This window comes from Abramis brama (genome assembly GCF_963993115.1).
Source record: "Abramis brama genome assembly, chromosome: 5".
Taxonomy (NCBI): domain Eukaryota; kingdom Metazoa; phylum Chordata; class Actinopteri; order Cypriniformes; family Leuciscidae; genus Abramis; species Abramis brama.
The window spans coordinates 2,514,745-2,527,494 of NC_139967.1; the positions used below are offsets into that span (position 1 = coordinate 2,514,745).

Sequence of the window (12,750 nt, forward strand, 5' to 3'; positions counted from 1 at the left end):
AAGCCGTCCGTGAATAAACATTCGGGTCACTTCTATAAATATCCAGGTGGTGGTGGGGGGGGGGGGGGGGGGTAATACTGTCAATGTTATTGCAAGCGCTCTCCTGTTTGCCATACAGTTATGAATATCTGGCATCATACACAATACAGGAATGAAAATGTCTCATGCGAGGCCATCCGTGACTTTAGCTGGACAATAACTTTATTCTAGATCTGCGTTAAAGCCAAATCAATCTCTGTTATCCTGTAAAGCTGCTCTGAAACAGTCTATACTGTTAAAAGCGCTGTATAAATGAAGGAGACTTGACTTGACTGTTTTTGGCATCATACACAATGCAGGAATGAAAATGTCTCATGCAAAGCCGTCCATGAATAGACATTCTAGTCACTTCCATAAATATCCGGACGGGAGGAGGTGTTGCACTAGTGTGGAAGGGGGTCGGCCAATACGTTCTTATAAATCCCAGCTCTCCCAAACGGGACACAACACTCTCCTGAAAACTTTCAGAGACAGAACTCACACTCAAGCCATGGCCGAGAGACGGATTCCCTTCAACTTTATGCACAGCCCATCCTGGGATCCTTTCCGGGACTGGTACCAGGGCAGTCGGCTCTTCGATCAAACCTTCGGGATGCCACCCTTCTCCGAGGAGATTCCCACTTTCCCGAGCACGCACTGGCCGGGATACATGCGCTCCTTCGGACACCCCGACATGGCCTGTTTAATGCAGAGTCCAGCTCAGATGCCCATGTCTCCTCCCGCTGGGATGGTTCCTCAGAACTACGGGAGGGCCTTTTCCCGACAGCTGAGCTCGGGAATGTCCGAGATAAAGCAGACTCAGGACGCCTGGAAGATCAGCCTGGATGTCAATCACTTCGCCCCCGAGGAGCTGACGGTGAAGACCAAAGATGGAGTGGTGGAGATCAGCGGTGAGCACTTCGCTTTTTAGTTACTGTAGTGTCTAAAAGCTACTGTAAAAGTTAATATTTTGCTTTGAGGAAGAAAATTACACTTGATTTGTGTAGTTGTTTTGAAAAGGGAAAAGTTGTGGAAGTCCATTTCTGCCACACAAGAAAAAAATCATGCTTTTGGTGAATCATAATTATGAATTTGGACTTTTTAGACATCATTTTTAATGTTTATTTTATTTATTATGACTTAGCATCTCATAATTAACACTTAGTATCTAAATTTTTTACGTTTTATGTCATAATTATGCATTTGTATCAATAATTGATTTTTAATCTTGTAATTATGACTTTTTCTCAATTATGACTTTTATGTATTTATGTAACTATGTAGCGACTTTTATGTAATTATGACTCATAATGACTTTTATGTCATAATTGACTTATCTCATAATTATGACTTAGTATCTCATAATTTCAACTTATTGTGTCATAATTATGGCTTTTTATCTCATAATTATGACTTAGTATCTCGTAATTGCAATTTTTTAATCTAATAATTAACACTTAGTATCTCATAACTTTGACCTTTTATGTCATAATTATGCATTTGTATCCATAATTGATTTTTTCATCTCGTAATTATGACTTAAAATCTTTTTTCTCAATTATGACTTATGTCATGATTGACTTATGACTTAGTATCTCATAATTTCAACTTATTGTGATATAATTATGGCTTTTTATCTCATAATTATGACTTAGTATCTCATATTGACGTTTTATGTCATATTTATGCATTTGTATAATTGATATTTTTCTCATAATAATGACTCAATTTCTTATAATTTAAACTTTTTGTCACAATTATGACTTTTTATGTAGATAAGTTTTAATTGACTTATCTCATAATTATGTTTTATTGTGTATTATTGTGTCAATTATGGCTTATTGAATTAGTATCTCATAAAGTCAACTTATTAAGATATAATTATGACTTAGTATCTCATAATTTCAACTTTTTTCACAATTATGACTTTTTAAGTCGTAATTGACTTTTTATCTCATATTTTTGACTTATTGTGTCATAATTATGGATTTTTATCTCAAATTTATTTGTATATTTTTCTTATGTGGTGTAAATGGTCTTCCATAAGGAAGAGAGGTGGTCGAGTGTGAAGTAAAGGACGGCTGCTGAATAACAGATGTTGCTGGGAGAGTTGTATCTTCTGTAGGGCGGGAGCTGATAAATGAGGCCAGCAAAATTCCTGAGATATTACACAGCCAGAGCACAGTTAACAGCAGGATAATGTGTGTTAACTTACGTGTGCAAGCGAGTTATTGCTCTTTCACAGATCATCACAAGACTTTTAATCTCATTTAACATTTTGTATGCAAGATCTTTGTTGTTTGGTATGGAAAAGAAATGCATCAGATTTCAGAAGTAAAATGGCTGGTGAATAGGGAGCATTTCATGTTGATCTAGGGAAGTAATACACACTGGACTCTTTTAAAGGGGTGGTTGATTATGATTTCACTTTTCTAACTTTAGTTAGTGTGTAATGTTGCTGTTTGAGCATAAACAACATCTGCAAAGTTACAACGCTCAAAGTTCAAAGCAAAGGGAGATATTTGCTTTTAAAGAAATCGCTTTTTAAGGACTACAACAAACGGCTGGTAGAGACTACACCACATTCCTCCCGGGTTAGTGACATCACCAACCCTAGAATTTACATAAACCCCGCCCCCTGAACACGATTTATAGATTATCAAGACAGAATATGCTAATCAATGACTAGAAGATAACTACACATCAGCTTCATAAATTCATCAACTAACCATTCAGAAATGTCCTGTTGCTTCTACATGTTGTCTCTTCTTCTTGAGTCTCTCCATCATTGTCTGACTCCGGTTTGAACATAAAAGGCTAAACGTTTTTGAAATTTTCAGTGCATGTGTGTGTGAGGTAAAAGGACACAAGCTGTTGAAGCTCCGCCCCCTGTGCCGGGAGCAGCAGCTCATTTGCATTTAAAGAGACAGACACAAAAACTGTGTGTTTTTGCTCACCCTCAAAAAGTGACAATTTTAACATGCTATATAAAAATATCTGTGGGGTATTTTGAGCTAAAACTTCACACACACACTCTGGGGACATCAGACACTTATTTTACATCTTGTGAAAAGGGCATTATACCACCCCTTTAAATGACTCTCATATCACATCCATCTCTGTGTTGGTCTCTATCAGATGATAAGGTCATGTTGTCTACACAAACAGAGCCGGTGCTGGGTTACAGAGTTTGAGCTTCGAGGAACACTGAAAGGACAGCGAGGTCAAATGAACCATGTTGTGTTGCACACGTGATTTAGAACAGAGGAAACATGAGCGTGAAGCTCAGTCAATGTGCGGTTAAACACTCTTTACTGTCACAAAGAAGTGCGTGACGTGTCTGTGACATTAATTCACATCAATGTGAACGGTGATTGATAATGCATAACAATCCTAGGGTGTTGCTAATGAGATCTTGGTAACACTTTACAATACAGTTCATTAGTTAACATGAACTAAGAATGAACAATACTTCTACAGCATTTAATAATCTTAGTTGATATTAACTTCAACATTTACTATTAAAATCAAATGTTGTATTTGTTAACAGTAGTTAATGCACCGTGAGCTAACATGAACAACCACGAACAGCGAACATTTTTATTAACAATTTCAGATTGAATACTGTGACAAATGTTTTGTTCATTGTTAGTTCATGTTAGTTAATACATTACCTCATGTTAACTAACGAAACCGGTTACACTTTATTTTAAGGTGTCATTGTTACAGAGTAATTAAATATTTATGTACTGAGTAATATTAAGCAACTACATATACTTACTATAGGATTAGGGTTTGGTTGAGAGTTAGTTGCATGTAATTATGCATAATTTTACTGTTATTACTATGGTAATACATGTAAAATATGTAACAAGGACACTGTCAAATAAAGTGCTACCATGAAACCTTGTAAAGTGTTACCAAGATCTTATAAATAAGTGGTTTCATATAAAAATCGAGATAAATACGGAGTGGATAGCACATCATTTGATCAAATGAGATTTTGATGAGAAATATTGTTACAGATGTTGGTATTTTTAGATCTTGTCATTTTGAGTTCAGCCTCCATTTGCTCTCCTTTTAATGCAGAATGTGAGAGAAATAATCTCACTTGTGTGTCTTATTCTCTATGTGTCCGTTCGCGTCTGATCTACATACAGGCAAACATGAGGAGAGGAAGGACGAACACGGCTTTGTGTCCAGATGTTTCACCAGGAAATACACGTAAGTCCTGAGATGCTGGTGTAGCACACCTGATCATTTAGACTTTTTGTCATAATTATGCATTTTTTATTCATAAATAATTTTTATCTCGTAATTATGACTTAATATCTCATTATTTCAACTTTGTCACAGTTATGACATTTTATGTTATAATTGACTTGTCTCACAATTATGACTTATTATCTCATAATTTCGACTTATTGTGTCGTAATTATGGCTTTTATCTAATAATTATGACTTAGTATCTCATATTGACGTTTTATGTCATTTATGCAGTTGTATAATTGATTTTTTATTTTGTAATTATGACTTAATTTCTTATCATTTTAACTTTTTGTCACAATTATGACTTTTATGTCTTAATTGATTTATCTCACAATTATGACTTAGTATCTAATAATTTCGTATTGATATTTTCATATTGACATTTTGTCATTTATTCATTTGTATAATTATTTTTTCTCGTAATTATGACTTAATTTCTAATAATTCCAAGTTTTTGTGTAATAATTATGGCTTATTATCTCTAAATTATGAATTAGTATTTCATCAATTTAACTTATTGTGATATAATTATTAGGGCTGGGTAAAAAATATCGATTTCTCGATTTTAATCGATTCTCATTTTTACGAAACGATATCGATTCTTAAATCCCAAGAATCGATTAGTCATGCTGTTTTCAGTTGATGAATTAATGGAACATTGATGCGCGCATCCCATCCAATAAATCGCAATAATCTTTGTGCTTTGTTATTATTGATATGAAACAAAGTCTCAGATTTCAAATTACGTCCATTTTCTTACGAAATTCAAAAACATAATTACCGTTTTGGCGCTGTGGCGTGAGATCGCTCTGGCTCAGCTCTAGAGCAGCAGCAGTGCGGAGCGCACATGATCTTCTCTTCCGCATTAATAATATCAGTTACAGCGCGAAATAAACATGAATGAGCATCTGACAATGTTTTAAAAGATAGAGTACAACTTATCGAAGTCCGTATCATGTCACATGGAATCGCTCAATCGGTGTTTCAACCGTGGAAAGACGTAAGTAAACAATGTCATGTAACGTCACATTTACCTCAGAAAAACCATATCCAGTGACCATAAACTCGTTAGTCAGCTAGAAAAATTAACTCTAGAGAGGAGCATTTTGTTAAATATATGCACCATATTACATAATCATTATAATTTTTATTGTTCTTCAATATTTAATGCATGTTTGAATAAATCTGGAAAGTTTTTGACAGCCACCATTTAAATTTTTATATTTTCATATAACTTTATTATTATAAAAATAAATAAAAGTGTATTTTAAGTGTTTGTATACAAATCAGTTAATTTTTACCTTCAATATTATAGTAGGCTAATAAAGCCTATAGGCTACAACTGACTCCCATAGTTTACAATAATTTTTTTCCCTTATATTTTCCAGTTTTCCTTGAGAAAATTTACAATGTATTGTACCTGATATCCAAAATAATCGATATTGAATCGAATCGAATCGTAATCGAAATCGAATCGAATCGCAAGCTTGTGAATCGAAATCGAATCGAATTGTGAAATCTGTGTCAATACCCAGCCCTAATAATTATGGCTTTGTATCTCAAAATTATGACTTAGTATCTCATAATTTGCTGATGCTGATGAAGCACACTTGATAGGTAGGATCAAGAAGCACTATCCAGGGTGGGACCAACAGCTTTTGACAATGATTCATGCATCACAATGCATAATATTTAATATCATCATCATTATGATCCTGTTTTGAGAGGTAGGTGTGGTGACACGAGTGTGTTGTGTTGCAGTCTGCCCCCTGGTGTGGACTCTGAGAAGATCACCTCCAGTCTGTCTCCTGAGGGCGTCCTGTCCATCGAAGCTCCTCTGCCCAAACCTGCAATCCAGGGCTCAGAAATCAACATCCCTGTGAATACCGGCAGCAGCGCAGCGACCGTCAGCACGACAAAGAAACCCTGAGCACCACAGCAAACACACACACACACACACTGCTTTCCCATCTCATTTTTTATGTTTTTGTTTTTCATCTATGTGATTCTTTCTTCTCCTCCTCTCTTCTACTCGTAGTAAATCACAATGGGCACAGCAATCTCTCGAAAACATGCCCATATTTCACCCCCAAATCAAAAGAAAGAATAAATACAAAATTATATTTTTGGACAAAATAAGCCAATAATATGTTTTCATGACAATTTTACCCCAAATTCTTATTGTAATGAAAAGTATTGAATAATAAACACTGAAAAATATTTATTATTTACATTTACACTAGTATTTGTTGCAGTGAATTTAATCATATGCATTTTAAAAATATATATTGTCTAGAGGAACCTATTTTTATGTGTGAATGGGATTTTTTGCACTACAATAATGTCACAATTCAAATGGCCCTAAAATATGATTGTTCTTTTTGCAAGATTTTATTTTTTTTTTTTTTTATTTTGAGATGAATTATGGACATTTCTTCAGGAGCTTCACATAAATGCTGGTTTTGCTACATTTTTATCACCTTTTCTGAACCACTAGTAAACAAACACAGTCAGGCACAATAAAAAGAATGTTTGTTTTCATAATCGTATTCATTGTTTTCATCTGCTTCTGTCACCTGGTCCATGTTAGCTATTAGTTATGTTAACCAGTAGTCAAATACTGTAGCGGTTTAGCGATAGACTACTGTTGTGGGTATTGCATCCTTTTTAAAACCAATCTGACTCCATATTAAACTTTTAACTGCCAAATCAATTAATGATGCCTTTGGGTTTCTGAGGCATTACATAATGTTCTACAATAAAGGCTTTCCCATCATAAGCTATTCTAATGGTAGAATTGGGAATAAACAACTTCAAGGCAAGACAAATGATTATTTATCTCATTATGATCGAGAACACACAATCATTTATTAAAGCAATAAGTGATTTACAGTGGATTTAGAACAGCTAAGGAGCGTTGTTAGACGCGGAGCGGAGTGCCTAAAACCCCCTTAGCTGTTCTAAATTCACTGTAAAACATGGCTTCAAGGGACTTATTGCTTTTATAAAACGGTTACTCCATACAAATATTCATTTTAATATTTATTTTATTCATAAAATAAACACCAGAAACAAAAAATATAACGTTATAACACATTTATTCCTCCGCCAAACAATGTAGTTCCAAAGAGGTTGCCAAGCAACACATGCAGCAACAAAGAATCACAAACGGCAGTTGCGCAGTAATACTAATATAATGCGGTCAGACGTGTATGTTTGTTGAGTAATTTACAACGGCTTCGAACGCGGCTCAACCAATCAGAATCAAGGACCGGAACTATACGTTTTATAAATATATTTTGCATAATTTGACAATCCTCTCTCAGCTGAAAACCGGATATCCGACTGGACTTATTATGACAGAAGTGAGATGCTTGTTCATGACTGTCATCTCAAAAACAATTTTGCAGAATATTTCATGAATCAAACATAAGATCAATACGGTTATTGACTGTAACTGTAAGAGGTGCCTTAAAATAACAGAGAAGAGATAAAAACTTGTAGAAGCCACCTAAATAAGTAATAGAAATTGTTTGAAATGTTTTATGCATAAGGTATTTCATAGTGTAGTCATGCATAAGCTTCATCTGAAATAGCATCTGTATGCATGTTTCATGATCACCGCACACAGTTTACATCAGTAGAAAAATATTTCAAAACTATCATGCAGTTCTATGGTAAACAAACTACATGATTTTTTTTTAGTTTTTTTTTAACCCTGTGCACTACAGTGATTTAGGAGATGGCCGTGTAGTATGATTATAGAAATGATGAACTGTAATGATTCAAAGGGTTTGTCTTATAGTGAAGAGAATCTTATCCAGCCTAAATAAGTATGCACAATGTTTGTGTATCTATATGAATTTTAGGCTCTAGTCTAGATTCATTTAAGTTTATGTTAAAATGCACAATCACAAACTACCTTGTAACCAATCAGGTCACGAGGGGGGCGGGCTTTAACATATCATTATTATGCTCTGAAGCATGGGAGTTTCAAGAGAAGCCATGTTATCCCAGTATATTTTTCTGTTGATATGAAAAATTGGATACGTTTAACAATATTCCAGGTGATATTTGTATATGATGTATATTCCGATGTTATGATGAACGATATGCCTTTCTCCACTGACGTTCTAAGTTGTTTAAAGCTTTTGTAAGGATGCTAATATCTGACTGTGAGATGGCGAACGGGAACATCGTTTGTGTAACAATAGCAACACATTATTAGTTGTTTGATAATGTAGTCAAGCAAAAGGCTAATCATATTAATTACCGTCATGTGTCCGACGTTGCAAAGAGTGATACATGAAGCCTGTATGAGTGAGTGGAGGCGGGGCTCATTTGCATATTCATAGAACTGTGTATACTAAATAAAGCAAGGGTGTAGAGTTACATTTAATCTATTTTAAGGCATGAATAAAAAAATTCACAGGAAAAAAAAAACCTTTCAATACGTCAAGATGAGTTTTAAGGAATAAAATGATTGACTACAGCGAGACTTTAAGAAACCAGTTTGAAAACAGTCATTATTATTGCAATTCCATTTAGTGATGTTAGCAGAGCAATAAATTATACCATTAAAGGATTAACATGATTGAAAGTGGTGCCAGATCAGGGCTGCGTTTCCCAAAAGCTAAGTTGATCATAGAATAATTGCCACCAATGTTCTCTACGATCAACTTAGGCCCACAATGCTTTTGGGAAACGCAGCCCAGATCAGTGAAAATCAGTCCATACAGCCGGTTCCACTGTCACTGTACTTCTTAAAAGCTTGAATAAATGATTTATCCCTTTCCATATGGCCTCTTTCGTCTTTGCATCCATCCATTCCTTATTTTACCATCTGTCTAATTCTGAGCCAGAGAACAGTCCAGTCTTCTCTATGAGCCGAGGGTTTGATCGGAGCAAACACAGATGCGTGCGCATGCACTGTCAGAAGTAGGCCAGGTCTCATAAGACTCCATCTCACTAAATCTCTCATTTCAATAACTTTGATATGACTGCCAAAATGTTATAAAAGCAACATGGGGTGAAATTTATCTATTATATTAAATACAGAGAGCGCACGCTGTGAATTTGCCAAAGAGCAACGTGAAAATAAAATGAAAAAGTAGTGAGTGAAAGAACTGATTATAAACTCTAACCCTTGTGGATTAATAACTGGCAATTTTTCAGCATGTGCACATTTACTGAAACTATGCACTGAGGAACCTTCAGTGAGAAATCATTCATGGTGGATTAATTTATTGGTGGATTGATTACCATTGTATAAGTTTTACTACAAATTACCATGATAGTGTAGCAAAACCATGGTTAATTTGTGGTTACCATGGTCTAACTACAATAACAGGTTAATTTTCGTAAGGGTAGAAACAATATTTCATCATGTAACATCAATAAAGTCAGAACATGTTTCAGGGTTTAAACTGGAACTTTCAATTGCATTTTGGGAATCCTACAGCATAGGTTTTTATTAGTTTATATAAGAATGGTTAAAAGAGGAACCTAATGACTTCACACATTAGTTATGTCAATTTATATAAACACAGAACCCTAACTATTTTTTATTTAATCTACAACAAACCACAAATCTTTATACAATTATACTCTACATCGCTCAAACACTTCCACGAAAGAAATAACCGCATAGCAACCGCATAGCAACTATGATCCTATTGGATGACGCGTTTCCTCTGCGCCATTTTCATTGGTGCCTCGAAATTCGAAAATGAAAACTTCAGTCGCCTCAGAGCAGTAAGTACTAATATTTCTCAGAATTATTTAATTCCATATTCTTGCAGTAGGTCTCGTCATTAATAAAATTTGTTCATTGGGGATATAGCACTCTGAAAACGATGGTAAAAGTATAAATCACATCAGTGTTCGTCAGGTGTGATTTATTGGCGTTTAACGAGCGTTCGCGGTGAGGCTTTTAACGCGAATGTTTTCTCTTAGACATCCATTGTGTTCAGTGTTTTCTTCAATGTTGTCTTCAGTGGCACTCCTAGACAGTCCCTACTTAAAACTCAGATGAGAAAAAAGTCGACAGGACAAAACAAATATTTACGAATTATCAAAAGAAATACTGTGCAAAGCACAACAATCTTCTACAGCGACACCAGTGGATAAACTTAGCTGTGTTTTTATTTCGAATAAAAGTAATTCTCTTAAAATTCGAAGATAGCCTATTCAAATGTTTATTTTAGTGATTCACAAAATCTGAACATTAAACTAACAAAACTGCATGTCATTTACTAATCTTTTTCTGACAAAACGTTATTTGCTTCAGTCTATTTTAAAAATGCAATAAAATAAAAGTAGGAAGTAGGCCTATGTTAATCAAAATATGCAAATCCCAAATATATATATATAGGCTATATATATATAATGTATCTTACACCATTTTAATATAGTTTGCCAGACCTACTTGAAGACAAATGAATGATGATTAAAACTACTGATATGTAAAAATTTTAATAAAAAAATACAACATAAAACGAATTGGCTGAATCAATTGAATAAATGACTCACTAGTCGTTCCTTCATGAAGCTTCGTTTCTGAATGATTCAATTGAATGACTGACTCACTCACTCATAAAGACAGTCAGTAGTCGCCATCTACTGGCGTAAGGGCATAATCTATAAAGTTTTTATTAGAAGTGTCAAATTAGTACTTTCAAAAGCAATTTACTCTATTTTGATCGCTATCGTAGACAATGATAAACTATATATAAACAATAAACTGTTAAGCACAGTACTTAAAAAAATAAAAAAATAATGTTTGTTACAAAAAAATTGTGTTTGGTTGAAAAATAATTTTATACACGACAGCTTCTCTCGCTGGGTCTGCACTGGTGCGATTGCATTCGACATCAAATAACCATTGCCATTTAGAAGAGAACTGAGAATAAAGCATTCAGCCCAAATTATTATGGATAAAAAATAGGAGTAATATTTGTCTATTATACCCTCCTGTCAGAAACTAATGAGTGAATCGGACAAAATCAAAGGAAATATATCATTGTTGCATAAAGAAAATGAAGCCTTTTTAGTTGATCATTAGTAAATAACGAAAAGCTGCTCATGATTATTTTATTCATCAGCCTTTTTCTTGAATAAACCATGCATTACCCAAGTGCAGTGTCTATGCAAAAAGGGAATGATTGGTTTTCCAGACCGTATTACAGTAAGTGAATAATGCTGTTCTGCTAAGGTTTGTCAGACTCCCTGCTCTTGCATCTTGTGTTTGTAATCATTGATTTCCCATTCTCTGTCTTGTCTGACGGTATAATGTTCACACAAGCTCATCTCCCTCGACCAAATCAATATTTGCTGCTTGCGATGTAGGATTCATCTCAAGATGCTTACGTTTGCCCTACTGACTCCTTTCTGCTCTGGCGGATCGACTTTTTGACTTTGGACTGGAGTAACTCCCTACATAAGCATTTAGGCCTACATGTTATTTAAGCTTTTTCCTAAACTTAAAGGAATAGTTCACTTAAAAATGAAAAATCTGTTCATCATTTACTCTCCCTCAAGTTGTTTCAAACCTGCATGAGCTTCTTTCTTCTGCTGAACACAAAAGATATTTTGAAGTATGTCGGTAACCAAACAGTTGATGGACCCCATTGACTTCCATTGTTTTCGGTTTCCCACTATGGAAGTCAATGGGATCAAACTCCTTCACTGTGTTTTGCTGCAGTATCGAGCCATGACGTAGGCTATTTATTTATGTATTTATGATTTTTATTGATGAACATTCAGTGGCATTTGGCAAGTATTTAGGCTGCATTTATGAAATTAAAAATACAGTGTAATAAACTAATCTTTTATACCTGTGATCGAAGCTGATTTTTTTTTTTTTTAGCATCATTACTTCTTCAGTGTCACATGATCCTTCAGAAATCATTCTAATATGCTGCTCAAGAAACATTTCTGATTATTATAAATTATATTATGTAATATTCATGTGGAAATAATATTTATCTTTAGGATTCTCTGTTGAATAGAATGTTCAAAAGAACAGAATTGATTTGAAATAGAAAACTTTTTTTGTAACATGAAAGCCACTATTTAAATGTAATGCCACCTTGATGATTAAAAATAATTTCTTGTTTATTTTTCAATACTTACCCCAAAACTTTGAAATGGTACATGGTTTCCACAAAATAATGAAGCTGCAATGATGTCAATTAGAAAGCAGCAAATCGGCATATTATGATTTCTAACGGAGCCCCTAAAGGTGATGGGAGGAAAAATATAATTTCAAAGCTTTTATGGTCTTTTGAAAATGTTTTATGTTCCCCTGAGACACTTTTTGCCAACTCACAAAGAATGCAGAACTAGGGGAACTTTCTCTGGGGAATGTTAAACTTTTGCGAGGGAACGCAAAGTTTCTTGGCGGAACGCAAAAGCATTGACATAATTTTTCCTCCCATCTCATATTTTTTTTGATCACCAACT

General features: G+C 34.5%; 1 protein-coding gene across 1 annotated transcript; it reads left to right on the forward strand.

The window, feature by feature from the left end:
* Nucleotides 1-429: 429 nt before the first annotated feature.
* On the forward strand, nucleotides 430-6,831 carry hspb1 (heat shock protein, alpha-crystallin-related, 1). Its single transcript, XM_084113898.1, has 3 exons — nucleotides 430-929; nucleotides 4,179-4,242; nucleotides 6,049-6,831. The coding sequence occupies exons 1-3, from the start codon at nucleotides 530-532 to the stop codon at nucleotides 6,215-6,217; spliced, it is 633 nt and encodes a 210-aa protein (XP_083970024.1). The 5' UTR covers nucleotides 430-529; the 3' UTR covers nucleotides 6,218-6,831.
* The last annotated feature ends 5,919 nt before the right edge of the window (nucleotides 6,832-12,750 follow it).